Source organism: Chaetodon auriga, chromosome 3 (assembly GCF_051107435.1).
Source record: "Chaetodon auriga isolate fChaAug3 chromosome 3, fChaAug3.hap1, whole genome shotgun sequence".
Classification (NCBI taxonomy): Eukaryota; Metazoa; Chordata; class Actinopteri; order Chaetodontiformes; family Chaetodontidae; genus Chaetodon; species Chaetodon auriga.
This window is the reverse complement of record NC_135076.1, coordinates 10,675,823-10,696,484: the sequence shown is the minus strand read 5'-3', so window position 1 is coordinate 10,696,484 and position 20,662 is coordinate 10,675,823. Positions and strand designations below refer to the sequence as shown.

At 42.8% G+C, this 20,662-nt stretch overlaps 1 protein-coding gene across 4 annotated transcripts in view; it reads right to left on the bottom strand.

The window, feature by feature from the left end:
• lrp8 (low density lipoprotein receptor-related protein 8, apolipoprotein e receptor) overlaps positions 1–20,662 on the bottom strand; it is a 156,892-nt gene that overhangs the window by 31,474 nt on the left and 104,756 nt on the right. For all 4 annotated transcript variants that reach the window (XM_076724006.1, XM_076724017.1, XM_076723988.1 and 1 more), the window contains exons 5-9: positions 10,478–10,852; positions 7,055–7,177; positions 5,414–5,536; positions 2,901–3,020; positions 1,706–1,831 (exon numbers count right to left, since the gene is read on the bottom strand). In XM_076724006.1, the coding sequence (XP_076580121.1) occupies positions 1,706–1,831; positions 2,901–3,020; positions 5,414–5,536; positions 7,055–7,177; positions 10,478–10,852 (867 nt within the window). The remainder of the gene's footprint in view (positions 1–1,705; positions 1,832–2,900; positions 3,021–5,413; positions 5,537–7,054; positions 7,178–10,477; positions 10,853–20,662) is intronic.

Here is a 20,662-nt window from a genome sequence, read left to right as displayed (position 1 = left end):
GCAGTCAAACAGTCTTTTTGTTTAGAAAGTTTCCAAACTGGGTGAAATGACCCGAAGTAGCTAAGTGGCAGCCACGATCAGAGCTGTTTGAATTGTCCAGATGTGAAGGAGAGGTGCTTCAATGCTTCCCTTTATCTCCTTTAGCATAGGATGCATTGGACTCTCCTTTAGGAAAGGAAACGAGAGGAGAGGAGAAAACGCTGTTCCATCGTTCCTTGCAGCAGCATCGTTTAAAGCGACGCACCATTTGGCCGTTCATGAAAACAAACAATCACCATGTCACGTTACACGTCCACGGCCTGCATCACCAATAACAACTTCAAACACAATCAAGTCAACATGTCAAGGTGTTTACTGAGCTGTGGCTCTTAAGCTGTTATATGCATAGACTCACAATCAGATCTGTCTGTCTTTCCAGACAAAGGAATGTGAAACATATGAGACGAGAGGGGCTTAAACATTGATCTATCTGACGACTCCAGTCTGAGTAGTTTGTACACTTCCCTGCTGAACCACTGAATTGTAGAGTAACATTTGGCTTCATGATCAAAGAAAGCTTTTACTTGACAACCTTGGCTCTCCATTCCCTACTGCTGCCAATCACATGTCTCCTCCTGCCAATCAACGTGCACACCTATATCCCATCTACTCATCAAGGTGCTGCAGTATATATACACACACACACACACACACACACACACACACACACCCTGGATTTATGCCAGCTGTTTGAGTCCTAATTTAGGGTCCAAAACTTTCACTTAACACAGGTATCCCTCTGTTCCTTTAAAAGGAAAAGATGTACTGTTCTTGCTTCAGCAACAGTGCTGAAAACAGATTTTCAGCACGGTTGCTAGATGTAATTGTCAGATGCAAAATATATATCAACTTTTGTCATAACATCACTACACATCAGAAGCTCTAATTTGTCGGTGCCAGCATGAAATGTTATCTGCAGGTGCTTAAATGGTTGTTGACAGAAAGCGTTGTTATCTGTAAAACCAGCTGTAGCAGACTGAGAATGGAGGGACTGATTAAAAACACCCAGAATTCACATGGAGCTTTTCAAAAGGCAGTCTTAGCTAAGAGCTAAAAAGCTACAGCTGTATCTTCACCTCAGGATTTAGATGGACCATTTTTCAACACCAACCTTGCACGGCGCAACTTTGAGGACAATTTTATTTTCATTCATACCACTGCTCGGAGTGTTTACCCAGGCCAATGAGGGGCACAGACCCTGCCTGTGTGCTATAGTGTGTGGGCAGGCCCCCTCCCCACACAGCATATTTCCCTTGACACTCCAGGGAGATCAGAGGCAGCTGGCTGCAAACTTTTCATTAGAGAGGACTGCAGAAAGAGATGGCAAATATTTATCTTTGCACAGATTGATGTGCAAGGCCTGCATACAAAGCAAGCCTCCCGTTTCACAGAGTCCCACCGTGTGAGAATATTGCGGGATGTAACTTGGTAGCTACGGGTGCAGGACTGGAAAGGTAATTGGTGTATATATAAGAGTTGGTCTCGACGTGTGATCCAAGTAAATGTGTGCCCATGGCTGTATTTTGGTGAGAACATCCATCTATGACAGTGCGCGTCTTGACCTGCACAAATGGGTGCAAGCATGTGTGTGTGTGTGTGTGTGTGTGTGTGTGTGTGTGTGTGTGTGTGTGTGTGTGTGTGTGTGTGTGTGTGATGAATGGCTCACCCACGGCCTTGCAGGTCTTAGAGGCAGGGTCCATCTCGTAGCCTTCATAGCATTCACACTTATAATCTCCTTTGTAGTTGATGCAGATCTGGCTGCAGGCGTCTGGGTTCTCACACTCATCTATGTCTGTAGAGAGAAACATGACACAAAGACATACATATCAAAGCAAAAGTGACAAATAAGAGAAGTACACGTCGAGTACCATGCATAACAATCGTTCACCAAAGAATGTTCCCTTCAGATGGATTCATATCTATCGGGTCAAGAGCTACAACAGACAGGCTTAGATCTTGATTTGATGAAATGTGAAGGCTAAAGCTTATTAATTATGAGAAACACAGTTAAACTGCATTTGCACAGATCAGTACTGACACCATCACTGATTTTATTTCATGTTTTTTACCAGATTCTATATTATACCATGTACTAAACTAAATATTCTCTCTACAGAATACTTCAACCCGTCTACTGCACTGATGATTTGTCCTCACTAGCTTGTTTAGGGCGACAAAGAGACTCACTCAGTACATTTAAGCACCTTAAAGCAAATGAAACCATAACGCAAAACTCCAACATTTTTGGAAAATTCTTGTTTGCCATCAAAGCCACAGCCTCATGAGAAGATCAATACCAATTTGATCTGACTGATATCAGGATTGGGATGTTTATTCAAGCTTAGCACCAAGATGTGAAGCAGAGCAAACTGCTTCCCTGGCTCTGTCCAAAGTAAAACAAATCACTTTCAAGCAACTTCAGAGCAGTCTTACTTATGCTCTATATCTTCTTAATTTGACTTGTTTAGGGGAAGAGGAGCAAAAAATCTGCCATTGTGATTTTAGAGACTGAAAACACTTGAGCTCTTTTTTGAAAATGACTGTGTATTCATGTAACAGCCAACTCTATGCAGCATGTCCAACAGTACCAGAAATGCTTACTGAGCATCAGAAAAGACAACCCTGCATGTTAAATTAAAGAAAATTTGACTCGACTAATTAAGGTCTGTGGTCCCAGTGGTCTAAACCCCCACTGTCGTCGCTAAGTGCTTGCTCATGGGGAAACTGTTGAGTCTCTGTCCATTAAAGAGTTTGGTCTAGATGTGTTCTGTTTACTTCATCTTTAAGTCATGTTCCAGAGTTGATTCCAATGCCCAATACAGCGGTTGGATTAGCAACTCATAACTTGTCTTTTTCTTCACCTCCACACGTCTTTTTGTCCAGGAGTTTGTATCCAGAGGGACAGTCACACTCATAACCAATTCTCCGGTCCCTGCAGATGTGGGAGCAGCCACCATTGTTGTCTGTGCACTCGTTCAGGCCTACAGAAGAAAGGGGCAGGAGGGTGGAAGGACGGAGAATGGAACAGGCACAAAAGGGGAGGGAGGAAAAGTGGTGTTGAGCATTGATGAAATAACTCCAGCAGACAATTGGAAAGAACAATTCAGCCTGGAAAAGACACAAAGAAAGACTTGGACAGAGGGACAAAACACCCAAAGTTTGTGCATGTGCATAGTTTTAATCATCCTGCCAGCTAAGATCATTCAGTCCTGTCATGTGTGTCTATGTATCAAATTTCAATTCAAAAAGAGACTGAGCTTAAAAACAGTATGAAAAGAGAGTCGGGGTATGGATGTGCGTGGACAGCATGTTCTCGGCCTGCTCGTGTGTGTGTTTTCATGGCCTACAGGAACAGTCTGAGCCAAACGCACCTGGAAACAATCCATTCCCCAATGCAGAGCTTGGCTACGTGTACTAGGTGCCACTCCACTATGATGCCTATTGTTACCCATGCTGTCCTTCATCCTCTCATCTCTTTCTCTCCATTTTCTCCTTGTTTTTTTTTTAGCAGAACAGATTGGATTCTGTCTCAGTCATGCTTCCTGTGTGCACCTTCCTTTTTGTATTTGTTTCTGCAGCTCCATTTATTGTATACCCTCCAGGGAGTAGAGTGAGATCCCTGCATAAAGCTAAAGCTGGTACTTCATTACCGGTTTACATTAAAGATTTAAACATCAAGGCTACAGGTTCTGCTGTGAGACAGTGAGACTGTGTGAGAGAGAATAAGAGAAAGAGGGAAGTCAAGACGTTTAGCTGAAATGAAGGTTGTCACTTACAGTATAGCCGGTGCATTCAGTCTGACAACAGCAAATCTACTCAGTATCAACATGGTATTCAAATAAAAGAATGTGAAAGCCTCTTTCAACTGAGTCATTTTATCTTGTGAAAAACCTACGGAATACACTGTAGGCCAAAAGTATGTGGACACTCTTGTAGACATTTGTATTTTTGGTCCAGGGCTGTTTTTATGGTTTGGCCGACAGACTCCTTATTACATGAGCCATAATATAAAATACTAAACTTCCCATACTGCACCATGCTAGACCCTCCTTGCCTGTGAAACATCTTTCAAATTGTCACCAATTTGTCACACAGACAATAAATAAATAAATAAATAGGTACATTTTTCCAAAGTCAAAACCTTGAGATAACAACCCTGATGACAACATCAGAATTTGAAAATACTATTTTTTATATATAGTGTAACTTTAAAGGAACCCTGAGGAGTTTTTGACCACTATTAAAGCAGTGTTTTGTACGAGCGGGTCCCTGTTGTGTCTGTATCATACACACACACACAAGCACGCACACACGTTTTACATGCAACCTTCGAATGACAGTTCACTTAGGAAAATGTGCCAACAACAGGGGAGAAGACTGCTAGCAAGTCAACATGGATGTGAAAAAATGCACATTTGCAAATGTTTCAAGTACCTCAAGGACACACACACACACACACACACACACACACACACACACGCAGCATTTTGGTGAGTCAAACTGAACATAAACATAACCCCATTTCACATTGCTTTGGCCTGGCCTTGGTTGGCCATGTAGCAGATAATGGCAGCTATCAGCTCTAGCTAAAAGAAAGAGGAGGTGCAGGCTTTGCTTGAGACATGCTGAACATTATGTTTAACATTAATGATATGGTTACAGGGCAAGCTCATTACAGCGTGTGTGCATCTGCCTCGAGATCAGAGCGAGCTGAAAGGGCAGCACACTCACATATCATTTTATACCCATCTGACTGGCCTGAGATCACTTCTTTTCAGAGGAAGCCTGTCAGTGAAGTGCACTTTCTTTGAGTCTTCTCAAGCTCTGCTTGTACGTGTACTTGATTAACATGTCACTCATAAATACATCAAGTTACAGTACTTCAATTGCAACTACATGAGCAACATTTACTGAGATTTTATTGACATGTTTTTCTTATCTGCACTATGTTTGCAGCTGGATTGCATTGCTTGTGATGTGAGATCCGTGACTGAAGCTCGCCGAGTGGTAATTATCTATGGTGTGAGGATAATCTGTGTGGTGCCTTATGGGTAATGGAGTCAGGTCACGTTTTCCTGGCTGAGATTGCACTTGAGGGCAGAGTCACTTGGGTCTTTGATCATAACAAGCCAGTTGAGAAATGTCCTGATTTACTCTGCCTTGATCAAATAAAACTCCCTTTACTAAGAGGAATGACCACCCACATTAGAAGCAGCTGATGATGCCTGGGTATGCGTGAGTGCATCAGTACTATTCAATTTAAGTGTGCAGTACATAGTATGTACACCCAATGTATGCCGGAGGTGGTGAAAAACCTAATGAACATGTGGGTATGTGGGTCCTTTGTCAGTGAAACAGGAAGAAATGATCTTACCACACTCCTTCATGGGCTCATCAGACCAGTCCTTGCAGTCTTTCACGTTGTCACACACCTTAATGCTGTCAATACACTCGCCGTTCTTACAGCGGAACTTTCTTGGCCCATCGCACTTTGTAACTGTGGTGAAGACACAACACACCACCACAAAATTAGAGATCGTGCTTGTACTTGCTGAATTACATCCCTTTCAGTCAAAAACATGCAATATTCAGTCGTGTCTAAAACAAATCCAAATTGCTAATATATCACAATTTGCATGGTGGTCAGATTTGATGCATTTGCAAGTGATCCTGTAAAAGTTGGTTGTAGTTTGTGCAGACAGTCAGCCAGGAAGTTGACTGTTGTGGCTCTCAGTAAGAGCCATCAGGAAGTGCAAATTTATTAATTCATAAATAAATGGATTAGTTACAGCTACCTCCAGTATACATATAGATAGGTTATAGGTTATTAGGCGTCAGATTAGAGACACCTCAAGACTGTAATTGATGGAGCTTATTGAGGAGGCACATGTAGAGAAGCTCATAGACAAGAAAGTCTATCAAGCATTTCCAATTTTTTGAAAGATTCAAGATTTCAAATGATTGTTTGTTGAGGGTTTGATTTTATTTAACCTTGTTTTGCATCAGTGATACAGAACTGGATCATTTTATGCAGAATGTGATGGTGATCGGTACGATTCGGCAAGCAGTTTTCTTGATTTGACCTTTCCTTTGCGAGAATTGGAAATAATTGCAAGCTCTCACAAATAATGCTGAAAGCGGCTGTGTTTATCTGATTGCAAGGAGCGAGTGAAATTTTCCTACAAGGCCATTCAGAATATTCACCTGCTAAGAGTCACTTAGGATGTCATGTGCAGAATGTTTATATCCACACGGTTTGTGGCTGTGACATGCACAGACGCAGCCGTGCAGTACATGACACCTTCTCACAAAAAAAAAAAGCATTTACAGGTGCCTGCACACATGTACTGATGTGTTGTACTGTGGCCTTTGTGAAAACTGTGACGAGTAAAAAAATCAATTTCAGGTTCACGGCTGCACTTCAAAACACTGCCGTCAAGACAAAGTTTGCTGCCAGGCAGGTGTCTGATTCTGACTTTGAACTTTTCATGTGCCATAATATGTTAACTGGTGCTTGAGTAAAAATACCATTCCAACTTTTTTTGCGAATGCTTCCCACAATCATGTCACTATGAACACTTCTTGTATACATCAGGAAGGAGCTTTTAAGTCTCTTTAAACACTTTGACATGGTGGCCTCTTACACTCCCGCTCCTCTTCGTCTGTCTTGCTTTAGCAGTGCGAAGTTGCTCATGGGGCCGATTCAACTAGTGCAGCCAACTGCAGCCATCTGTGCTACTTCCTAGCACATCCCCTGTGCATCTCGTTAGCAGTGTTAAACTTGTAATTTTATATATATTTTATCAGAGTGAATCAAATGTGACAAAGAACTAAAAAATGCATGAAGCTGATGAGATTAAGTTGCCATTTCTCGTGGCAGTGGAATACGGCATATGAATCTTAGTACGACATTCAGATGAAAAAGATATATTTGACTGCAAGTGAAAATGGATATGATAGAGGTGTGTAGGACGCTGTGTTCATGCTGAACGGCCTGTGCTCATCTGACGCTTACCGTTGACACAGCCAGCTTCATCGCTGTAGTCCGGACAGTCGTGAACCTTATTACACTGTTTGGTGCCGTGGATGCAGGATCCATCGCCACACTGGAACTCATCAGGTCGACAGGTAAGCAGGGCTGGGGGACACAAACCACACACACACACACACACATACATTAGAATCAGCTGACCTGTTACTTTATTATTACAGTGAAAATATCATCTATTGGTCTCATGTCTGAGAGGATGCATAGCTAGAGCCTTGTAACACAAGTACAGGGCAATTCCAGAAGTTCACACGGTCACAGATGGAGAAGTAAATGCATTTAGCCCTCGAAAACATTCGGAAACTTTCATTCTTTCATTCCAATTTCCCTGTAGAGGTGTAGACAAGACACGCACACACAAACACATCATTTCTCTTCCTCAACTGTATCCATGATGATGTGCATGTGTGTGTGTGTGCGCAGTTTTCTTTCATCAGGCCAACTTGGAGTGCATTCCAATCCAACAGTAATCAGTCATAGACACCTCTTACCTGCACAGAAAAAGCCCCAGTGGAAATGAAAAACAGGCAGGTATTCATTCACTGTCTGAGGAAATCCCACATCCAGTGACCTATTGAATATGTGTGTGTGTGCGTCTGTGCAAGTGTGTATGGGTATTTGTTTGTGCTCGCTCTAACACCAGGTTTATTTAACTCATTCGTCTTTTTAACTGGCTGTTTAATTATTCATGTGTTGTGTTTTGGACTGGCTCTGCCAAGGGAGTGAAGGCAGATGTGATCAATGGCTGCGGAGGCCACAAAAATGCGTGGCACACAATCAGTGTATCGGAAAATATGGAATAAAACACAGCCACACACACCGTTTCACAACAAGCGAGCACACATCCACAAACGTCCTGTAGGTGAGCAGATACATACAGCACAGAAACATTAAGTGCATGCACGCAGCGAGATGTGCGCACGCTCACATGACCACACAGGAACGCTGACTCAGACCTTCAAGGCTCAAACTTAATACAAACACATATTAATGCTAAAATCAGCTAAGTGTGGAAGACATAATCCCGTGCCATCACAAAATGTGCTGATTCTTTAAGCCAAATGATTGGGATCTGAGCTCAGCTAATTATGATAAATCCCCAGGATGAATGGTAATAATAACGGATTGCCATCTGCAGAAAAGTTGGCAGGTGGGAAAGGAGAGAACCAACTGCAGATTCAATCTGACCATTTCTCATTTACATTAACCTCCTGTCACCCTGCTCACAGCCGCTTGTCTCAGCATGTCTGCGGAATAACCCACGATTATTGAGACAGATGTTTCAAATAAGATGGGAGATAATAACCAGGGGACGGGTCTGTAGGAAGAAGCAAAGCTTGACGGAATAGGACGGGGAGGAGAGAACAAACTGGAGATATGCAATGATTCTCACATTTCTAATTTACATTGAAATACTGCACCTCCCTGAGCTGAGCTCCGCATGCTCATTTATATCACACAGCCATCGCAAACTATTACATCTTGTTTGACACAAATCTCCAACCGCCCACTTTTATTCACAATGTGGTGAGCGTGCACGCAGACCATACAGTCAACACAGCTCCCGTCTCATCATATCTGAAATGGTAAACATGGTTACTGAGACAGGTGATTCGCTGTTCCCACCGCTATGCAATTATGCTATCGGGTTTGCTTTTGTTTCTGCATGCTAGCTAGCAGCTTTTCAAAATAGACTGAGGCTAACAAGTAAGGCTACTTGATGAGTTTAATATAGCTCAAACTAAAAGCTAAAAATTATTAATCCTACAAATAGTCATGTATCAATTTCAACAAAAAAAGTATGAATAAATAGTTAATGACCAGAGTAGCCTACAATATTTAACATTAGCTGCTGACATGTTTGAGTTAATTTCATGTAACCCTGCAAATCTGGGAGACCATGATTTGTTACATACAGTAAGGTGAAGCAGCAGGAGGAAGACAGATTTAATGAGCAGAAAGGTTTGAGTGTAAGCTTCTTGTCTAAATGCTGTGGCTATGATGCTGATTGTATTTTGTTTTCATTTGTGTTGTCATATGAAATTCACATCAAAGTCCATCCCATCATGCAGGCAATAAATTGTAACGACCTGTTGGCCTTGTGAAATTCTGCCTGGAGAGACAGGAAGGTTGTGAGGAGTATTATCATACAGTCTGTGCGACGGTCTGTATGTTGCAACCAGCTGCTTGGGATGTTTTATGCATGGTTATTTACTTTAAGAGTGATTATATCCAACTGTAATGGCTTTTACGTACTGCACCTACCCTCTATAACTGCATGATTATTTCGGCTCTGACATATGTATGTGCATGAAAATCTGCATATCGTTAAGTGTGTGTGGAAGCACAGGTATGTTCTCCGTTTCTACATGCACGCGTGTGTGCATGTGTGTTTGTGTGGCTGTGATGTGTGTGTATCATGTCGGACGCGCGAGGCTTCTGTCATCTCGCGGAGTGGTGCGTGGGTGTGTGAAGAGGAGACCAGATGGGGGTCTCGCTTCATGAAGGACCTTCACCTCCTACACATGCACGCACACACGTACACACACACACACACACACACACACACACACACACACACACACACACACACATTCGTTCAAACGAATTCAGAGGTACTCCGCCTGCTTCTGCAGATCAAATGGTTGCATGGCAACCCACTCATGGATCATCATGATAAAGTTAGCATTGATCTTCCTTCAATCATTTCTGGCGGCACCACAAGATTTGTCATGTCGTCTTTGTTCGTAATACACGGCGTGTCAGCCTTTGAAGAATATTCCGTCAGTCGTGGGCCACACACACATTGTTCCACAACACAACACGCATTATTGTTGGTATCCATTGATCGCCTTCATTAGAAGCTACGGCCGGGTACGACTTTTTATAATTAGCATGAAATTGAGAAAAAAAAAAACAGCCAACAATGAATCTACCCTCCTAACAAGTGCCGTGTGTAGCCTTTGTGCTATAGAACAGATAAATGACATAAAAGAACTATAACATTGTGCTGGATGACATATTCCTTCATTAGAATGAACACTGAGCAAAGCTGCGTCCCTCAGCATGCGCAGTGACGTCAGGGCAATCCTTCAGAGACTGAAAGTCGTGGAGTTGTTTCAGGATAAACTACATTGGCTAAGTTTGTTTTTAATTGAATAATATGTCAATGGTATGACTCCTTTACGGGTTTTATGAGTAATCTTTGGACAAACACAACACTGGAGTCCTATGGCACAGGGAAAATGTGATATCATGCTGCGGCTACACAGAAAATTCTTGTTGGTCGGATACATTCAGTCTGTTCTGTGTTTCTTTGTTACGATACACACTCATTTACACACTTATCCACCCATCCACACAAACACAATACAGGCACAGACGACTTACGACAGTTTGCTTCATCCGACTTATCCTTGCAGTCTGCGTCTCCGTCACACTTCCAGTTCATGTGGACACACTCGCCGCTCCCGCACTGGAACTCGCCCACGGGGCAGCGAGGCTTCTGCGGCTCCGTCCTGCGGCTGCAGCGCTCCATGGACTCGTCGGACTTGTCCTTGCAGTCCGGGTCGCCGTCGCAGCTCCACAAGGCGGGGATGCACTCGGAGTCATTGCAGCGGAACTCGTGCTGGCCGCAGGTGGGAGCCGAGCACTTCTCCTCGTCGCTGGCGTCCCCGCAGTCGTCGTCGCCATCGCACACAAAGATCGGTGCCACGCACTTTCCGTTACGGCACTGGAAGTCTTTGGAGGGGCAGGCCTTGGCGTCTGCAAGTCGAACGGGACAGGTGGGTGAAGAAACAGACAATGCGCCTTTCTTTTTATTCATCATCATTATTCATCACATATATCTTCTCTTTTGTGAATCGAGTGAACTGAAGAAGCTAAAGCCTGCTGTCAAATAAATTACCGCGCACAGGAGCAGACGAGAGAAAATATAAGTTTGAGGTTGGATATAGTTAGCTTATCACTGCACACATTAAAATGCTCCAGGAAGTAGAAATATATGCAGCCATATTCATTTCTCTCCTTCTCTGGAGATGGAACGAAAGACACTATTGGTGTCAAAACTTAGAGTTAATGAGCAAAGGGCTATTCCAAATCTTCCTCTTTTGCTCTTGGGCTTTAGGCGTCTGGTGAAAGTGAAAGAGTTTGATCTGAAGTCAAACTAATGACTGTGCATGCTGCTGAGGAGCAGTAACTGTTTAAGTGAAAAGGGATAAAGAGCCCGCAGGAAAAGCAGATAAACGTGCCTCATGGGAAAAGCAAATATTATGCATTATTCAATAAAAATAAACACGGTCTCAACCGCAACCACAAAATCTCAACCTCTGAATCAATGAATGCAACCATTATCACACCGAAATACACTGGATAAACATCACATGGTGCCGCAATAAGCACAAGGTCGAGAGCATATGTGCAGCAGCAGTCCAGTACGTGAAAACAGGTGTATGACGAGCAGAGCGGGGGCACAGCTGCAGGTGTCTGCCGCAGTGCAGAACCCCCCCCCCATGAGTGCTGGTGTGTGCGTTTATGTGTGTGCACAGAAATACCTGCGGAGACTCTGCGATTGTGATGATGATGAACATCTTTGTTTATTTCTTAACTTAGAGTATCTCCAAACTTGTGTCAGCTGGGAAATGATCACAAACACTATGATGAATAATATTTTAACTTTATTAATCTTTGAGGGTGTGTGTGTGTGTGTGTTTGCTGGAAAACTGTGTGTTTCCTCTTTGCCACATTCAAGAAGTGACATCTAAACCCAGCTAGGATGGACATATCAATTTGAATCATGTATTGTACTGAAAACAAAAAAAAACTTGTCCTTTGATGTAACTCTCCTCTCTGGGCGACCGACATAACTGCCTCACTCTCTCTCTCTCTCTCTCTCTCTCTCTCTCTCTCTCTCTCTCTCTCTCTCTCTCTCAGCTACCCACACAGTGCGCCAAAGGGACTCATTATGATAATAGGCTATTGGATTCCCTGCTAGCTATTACTGCTAGCATGCTAATCATCCCCACTCAGGTCTAAGTAATTTAATTAACATGAGCACATAAACAACATCAGCAGCATCCCGGCAGAAGCTTAGGTGGTTTGGGGGTCACATACGGTGTTTGTGCAAACAAATACTTCGGCAAAGTTATAAAGTGATTATTTTCATAGTTTCTGTGCAAACAGCAGGAGACCTTTTGCTTCTGAAAATTATGAATATATTTTGCTTTATCCCAGAGGGTGATGATGTGTTGCACGTCAGACTAAACACTGTTATTTGTATGCTTTAAAGAGTTTTTCATGAAAGCAGAAAGCCTGGTCAGCCAGGTGTGCTGGCTGTCGGGATACGGAGCTTGTTAGCATGGTGCCCATTGGGATACCGAGCTAAAAAAAAGGTAGTTTGCTCTGAATAGCTTTATTTCCACAACAGGTGGCTTGCAGTTCATCAAATTCATGTCTCATGGATATAAACACCTTTAGCTCGAGTTTGGAATTCATAGGAACACAGACTGTGCTGAACCCAGTCTTCAACAACACCCTACAAGAGTTACACGAGGTTTGGATGGCATCTATTCGTATTCTTTAGGTTTTTTTCCTCCCCAATCCCAGGATCCCCACACATTTCAGTATTTCCTTTGTTTCTGTCACACTCATAACAGAAGCCTGATTAATATGGAAACACAGCAGCAATATACAGTGTGTACATAGAGAAACAAAAGTCACATTGGGGTAAGAAAGTGCTTTTCCACCATAGCTGTGGAACACTTTGCATCAACGATACTGCTAATGTTTTGGCATATGAGAGCTTCTGATCAATCCCTGGCATTATTCATTAATATAACCAAAGCAGGCTTTGGGTCATGCACAATTTAATCTAATACTTCACTCGGAGCAAATCACTGTAAATACATTTCTTAGTGTCTGCTGTGTCTTGGATCACTGCCATTTCTGCTGAAGTGTCTCCTGATATGATGACTGTATTTCCCATAAACTGTACAGCTTTCTGTTTCACAGAAGATGATGCACAACGCACCAATTCTGCTTTCTTTTCATGTTCTTTTTTTCCTGACCGTTCTCTAAACCACATAAACATATGCAAGGTCTTTCACTTCTTCTCTCCTCTGCCATTACAAGAAGTTACAAGAAAGAAAGTCTTCCAAAGAAAAGTGTGATCTTTCTTTGTTGCCGCAAAGGAATTTCCCTCTGTCCTGTTAGATAACCCAGAAGATTTTCATTGAAATAAAACAGCTTGCAATGCAAAAACACTATGCAGAAGATGTGGAAATGGTGAAATGTGCCTTATAGCTTCCAAATCAGTGATAAGATTTACGGATCTGAAACATAAACGTGTCATCGTCTGGTATTTGCTGTTTTCCAGATTGAATTTCTTTAGTCCACACACAGCATTGGGCCATTTGAGCTGTGTATTACTTCAATCCCTTGATCCCATCACCTGGCCACGTCAAAGCTGACACACGGCAAGAAGACTTCGGTTGATCAGTCAGTGAAGCCGGTCTGTTGGTTAACACAGGCCACGGCTAATCCTTCGAAACAGAGAAGGGGGAGATTGGAGAGGAGACAGGTGCTCAGAGGAGCACATGGGGTAGGTAGATCCAATGATAGATTTGAGAGAAGAAATGTCCTTTCCCATCAAAACAGACCCAGCCCCAGAGCAGCAGGCGGGCAGGCAGGCAGATTGAATAGCAGATAAAGGCAGAGAGGGTAGATGGTCAGATGTGACAGGTATGAAATTAGATATGGTGGGATTACAGCCAACATACTCTTAAACTGTAATCCATATGGTACAATGGAATTCAAAATAAAACATTCTGCAATACTTGTTTAAGTTGCTTATAACGGATGTCTCAGGAAAGCTTTAAAAAAACAAGAGCTGAGGGGAATCAGACTGTGTTACGGAGCCGGACGCCCAGTGGTTAATTAAACACATCCATCCAATGGATTATTCTAAGAACAATTTTAAATAGATAATCAGTAATCTGTAACTGATTACATCTTGACAGTAACCTTCCCCACCTGCAGGCGATTGTGTTTAACTCGGGGTCGAAGCTTTCTATCCATCCATCCCCAGACCCTCCACTGGACAGCTAATAGATGGAGCAGGGAGATAGGGCACAGCTCATTGACCTTGATCCGAAGGACAATTGAACTTTCTTCCAGCATGGACTAGTCTACAGCAAGCAGCTATGCGCTCGCACACACACACACACACACACACACACACACACACACACACACACAGGAAAATATATGTAATCTCTGCCGGACACATTTAAGCAGAGGCATTCACACATAAACACTGGCAGACATTAAAACAAAATCTATTTGTGCTTGGATATTCATTCAAACACATGTAACGCAGAGATACTACAGCCACACACACACACACACACACACACACGCACACACACACGCACACACCTCACTCCAACCTTTCTCTTTGAGTCACTGGGTTTAATGTTTCTGGAGCGTGGAATCCAATCAGACTCTGGTCTAACATGTCAGCCACTGAGCCGTGGGGTGGGAGCATTTACACGTGTGCACAAGCTTACACACACTTTCGCCCACAAACCTTAGTTCGCCAGGTGTGCTAGCACAAAACGCAAGCTCAAGATCACAGATCAGCTCCAACAACCAGAAACTGAAATTAAACATTTACTACAGCACTGTGTAAAACGCTGCATTCAACGAGAAACAGAAGCACGCTCGCTGTACAATCAGCTGAAAACAGACACGACACAAACACCTGAAGGCATTTTACTCCAGAGCAGGCTTAATGGGCCGCAGAGTAGACAAGCGACATGTTCATCTACTGTACGAAATATCAATATGTATGACTTATCTTTCACGCGAGAGCATCAATGAAAAAACAAATCCGGGTTGAGTCAAGCATGCCCTGTGCTGTCTGATACACTGGGGTAATTGCAAACAAATCACCATCTATATTCATGAGGACTGATCGAGGAAAAAAAAAAAAAAAAAAAAAAAAAAAAAAATCCAAAAGAGGATGGAAAATTTTCATTAGATTATTAACTATTCATCAAAATGCCAGTCCAGACAGGACTGCGTCAAACATCGAGCAGAGGCGGAAGAGTTTCCAATAGTTCTGCTGGTTTGAGGGTAGTGAGACTGGTGTTGTTGCATGACCTGTCACTTCCATTCTCCAGTAAAAACCTAACTGGATACAGCAGGAGCCCCCTCACCAAAACAAAGGCGAAATGTCAATGTAGTCAGGCCAAGAAACACTCTATTTATAATCTCCTATTTCATCTGAAGAAACCAAATGCCATTTTCAAGAAAAATGCTTGTGCATTATCAAGAGGGACTGCAGCAGAGGAGTGACAGCGATGCGTCATGTATTGACCCTATCTGTGCAAATGACTATGACTTTTCATCAGTTTGGTCACCGGAAGATGATCCTCTTCCTGTGCAGTGACAATTGACGGATTGTAACTAATGCGTGCATCGCGACATTGTCTCCTGAACAGAGAGCAAGCTCTACCACCACAGGAAGTACGACTTTTAAGGTAAAATCAATGTGCAATTACTTGAAAACATCTCTTTTTAGGGTAGCAACGAACAAAATTACAGGGTGCCAACTTTAAACTGCTTAAAAGTAACATTGAAATGACTAGACATAATAAATTCACAAATTTCACAGCACTTTCATGCACTCCACAGCTCCACAGCTCAGACGCATCCTCATGTACTGAGTTAGTGTTTTTAGGACAGTTAGTTAATGTAGCATTCACTATGTATCAGGCACCATTACCCTTGATATCATTAAACCAGCAAACTGCCAGAAGAAGAGGAGTGCCAGAGGCGTTGGCATCCCCACATCTGTAAAAAATATGGCTGTGTGCTGCACGGGTCCAGAAATGTTAAGACTGCCACTTGGTTGAAGACTGAACACTGAGAGGCTGTGTGGGAGACAGAGGAGGAGGACAAGAGGGAGGAGAGGCAGTTTTAGATCATACTTTTGATGCAACACATTCTGCAGGAGGGCAAGAGAGAGAGTGTGTGTGTGTGTGTGTGTGTGTGTCTGCGTGTGTGCCAAGAGAGACATAGACAACTTGACATGCAGCCCCTCTCCTGCGCCCTCACAAAGTGTTTAGTAGTGCTTTGGCCACATTAGGGGAGGACACACACACACACACACACACACACACACACACACACACACACACACACACACACACACACACACACACACACACACACACACACACACACACTGGTGACCACCAGACAGACAGGCCCTAAGCACTGAGATCTTCGACTTGCTGTAACATAAAAGCGATCCTCTTTTCCTAATGGAATAGACAGAGAGGAGAGATTAAATTCAGAATAGATTTATCACTGACTGACAAACAGACGGCAGCTTCAGAGGAAATTCACTTTCCAACAGCTTGGCCAAATGGGGTTTACCAGGCACAGAGCCAGCATACATGTCTGGAGCATTGGTGGCAAAGCAGCATCTCACATGTCAGTCATCCCTTCTGGTGGAAAAAAATAAAGAAATACGATACACGACGCTCGACAGCGTGCAGCGCTCATAGTTTGCATTTGATTACATGCTGTACATTCACTGGAAGCACTAATGCGTAACACCAGCACACTTGTATATTGCTTTAATAACGTTATGCTGTATGCATGTCTACTGACTTCTCTTAATGGAACAAAGCCAAGCTCTTCAAACTGGCTTTCTAACTGATGACTCATATGTTGTGATTACTTTGAACTCAATTTGGTTTTCAATAACTTTCCCTCCAGCTGCCAATGCGGAGAGATGTGCAGCAGTAAATACATCTGAAAGACGTGAAAGGTGAACTACAGTATGATGCAGTTTTTGGATCTGCAATAACCCGAGGCTTCTATCATATCTGTGCATGCACGTGTCTCGGCTGAATATAGCTGTCTCCTGTAGAAGACAAAGTTATTGATCACGTTTTGACGCTCCTGAATTCATCAAAGATGATGGTCTTGGCTACTGCTGACATGAGCTTTATTAAAACAATAATTAGGGGATGACACCCACCATGTGGTTGCTGATGATACCAAAATAATTTCAATTAGAAACCATCTTAAAACCCCAGTGTTTCATGTTCTGTGTTAAGGGTCACACTAATGTTATTAGTATTATACTATTTGTACAATTGCACAATTCATGTCATCCAGTGTTCCAGTAACTCCAGAGCACTGTGAAGCCAAAAGGTCCAAATTTATTGAAAAAAGATAAATGCTATCATTTTCAAAATTCATGTTTTTCACATGTTTTAATATCACAAAACGTTCTCCTCCAATCCTGTTGGCATTTAGCCTTTCAGAAACAACATTTTCACTGTGGTCAAAAAGTTGTTTGGCATCCTGCTTGGGGCACACATAAATCACATTTATATAACCACAAAAACAAAAAATCTATCGTGGCTCTAACGCTATGCCAGTAAATGACTTCAGTTGTTAGAAAAAAAAGATCACATTACGCATCTGCATTCACTTGCTGCTTGGCGCTCCATTAAGATGCCATCACCCCCATACGAACAGCTGCAGAAAGATGTCAACAAATAGCCAGTCTGGAAGCATTTTATTTTATTCCCTTATTGGATTAGCCTGCTGCCTACATGTATTCACGCTGACGAAACTGACAAGTCATATTCATCAAATAAAGTTGATTTAATAAGAAAAGACTAAGTCATTTAATCCGATGAATCACTTCATTCAAATTGAGGATGACGAGACATTTGAAGCTTCATTCGAAATCTCAATAGAAGCTTCAAATATGTTTTAAAAACTGACATTAAAATCTTAATATATTAAACAGACTGATACACCAGAATACACACAAAGCGTTTCAAATTCAGGATTCCAGAGACTCTCTACTCACCTACGCTGGTTCGATAGTCTTTGAGTAAAAACATGCCGAATTGGGTGTGAAAGGCCGATGAAAATAAGACCTCAGTACAGTGTGGCAGTAAAGCCTGGGGAATCCAAATCAAATGGCAACTTAGATGAAGAGAAAAATGGCACAAAATTCACTGGGAGACTGGAGACGGGAAGACCCTGATTGGTATACACCAGGGAAAACCTTCCTCTTAACCACCTTCATGATGAGTGGGGACTATGGGGATTGCACGCACGCATGCACAAACTCACAAACACACACACCACACAGCCCGAGAGGGACGGCGTAGTGAATAGAACAGGATATTTCAATAGCTCAATCACTGTGCCATCTACCAGCAGCTTAGGCTTGAATATTAACTGCCTCACCAGCAATCACAGTAGATTGAATGTCTGTGTGTGTGTGTGTGTGTGTGTGTGTGTGTGTGTGTGTGTGTGTGTGCTGGTGGTGAGTGATGAATGTCCTTGTGTGTCTCCATACACGTGTAGGCGTGTGTGTTGACATAAGTGCATTGTTGGAGCCATTGGTCAAAACATTTCATATTTCATTAGCTTTCAGCCACTGAGTGTAAAATACGGCATGGCTGTCACTCCAACCTTGTGGTTGCACACCACTTTAAATCTCATCACTAACCCCCCCCCACACACACACCCACAACACACACATACATGATGGACATACACACTCTGCATGCCCGTCCTGAGAATAATTGCATTCCCTCCAATAATTGCAAAGTAGTAAATCTATGAATACATTAAAACAGGTCATTGTGATTAAGTGTCATGATTACATCCCCACAATAAACATGCAATCCTGTATTTTAACATGGGCTCTGTATGATAATAACATAATTACCATTTTAGATGGCCTCATCATGACAGAGCTGTTGATCACTCTCCACAGTAAAAACCGTGTTTTTCCCCTCCTGCAGGCGAGGCTCTTTTCCTCAACGTATATTACATGCTGTCTAAGCACACTGAGGTTCCTAAGCTGAGGTGTGTAACATTCTTGTTGCTAAAATTTGGCAAACTGATCACTGCAGACATAGAGTACCATGAGATAGCGAGAAGTGTTTTGTTATTGATTTGAAAACTACAGCACCTAAGAGTGGACGCGTGTGAAGTCTGAATGGGACATCTGTGTACAAACACAAGTGCAGAGATGAGGAAAAAGTCTGGGCTGTCTAACAAACAATACAAGTAGTAGATGTGTGAAAACGCAGTGATTCTTATTTTCACGTGATTATACATTCATGAAAACATACTGAGGAATGTTAGTGTAGCAACACAGCTAGTACATAAGCTTTAGTGGATAGCAGTTTGTTGTTACTAGCTAGTTACCAGCTGCTAGCTTTAGTACAGTAACCAGCAGCTAATAGCTACTTGGGTCACAATATGGGAAGAAAGACAGTAAGTGTTTCGCATGTTTCCAAAGATGCAAATGATGCAAAATTTGAGACAAATCTGTGGCAGGTCTTCCACCGTCTATTAGATACTGGCCAGGGAAGCTACAAAATCATGATCTGCTGCATCCTGCTGAGCTGTGGTTTCATCCTGATCAATTTTTAGACAAGCAGACCTCCCTGTCATCTCCATGTGATCGCGAAATAGCATGTATGTGTTTGTGTGTGCATGTGTGCGTAGGGGAAAGGACGGGATTGGTGGTGAAAGAGGAATGAGTAATGTTCCTAAAGCCATCAGTGGAGGAAAATGGTCCGCTTGAGTCTGAAGCAAGTGCGAATGCCTCTGGGTGCACAGCGAGCCTGTTTGTGTGCTCCATTACAGAACACCTACGCACACAGTGAGAGCAGTCAAAGGATTATAAATGAAGGAGAACGTAATGGGAAGAAACTCTGAGACAAGAGGCTACCACTCCACGTCTACGCAGTCACCTGTTCTCATGGAAATGTGGGTGAAGCAAGATAAAAGAGGCCAAACCATGTACGCACATACCACATATAGTATTTTTTTAAGTGGGTGGACTCTTCTCTGTCCTCTTTGAACTGTTATCAAACAATAGAATAGAGGTTACACTTATTGTAGCCAACAGCAAGCTGGACAAAAGAAGTGATACACTGCATGTGCGTAGATGCCTGGAGCAGCAGCTGTGCAGGTTTAGATGTTAACATGTATGCGTGTTCACATGTGTTTATATCTCACTGTATCTCTATATCTCACTTGAGCTCACTGACAAACTTGTATCTTCATACACAAAACACTGAAGACGTGACACTTTACTCACTCCTTTTACATCCTACCAGAATAACACACAGGCACACAATGTCTCCCTCTCTTTCGCCCCGCTCTGCCTGCTATAAAACACTGACTTACGTATCCCTAGTGGGCATCGATCCAGCAACAGCTTGTTGTAATGTAACGCAGTAGCACAGGCTGATGTGAAAAGAGCAACAGGTCCCCAGAGCCCGCTGGAGCCATTCGGACTACTGTCTCGCTCTCCGTCTGTCTCTCTCTGTCGGCCTGTCTCTCTGTGGTTGTGTCTCGCCCCCTTTCCACAGCAGCCAATCTAGTGCTCAAAGTGTCTGTGGAGACAGACCTGGTGTTTACTTGGGAGGTCCAGCAATTGTATGAGGGTGGTCTTGGTCCCCCCTCCTCGGCAGTGCTGCTAAGTCGCTGAACATTATGTATTCGCTGCTTCTCTTT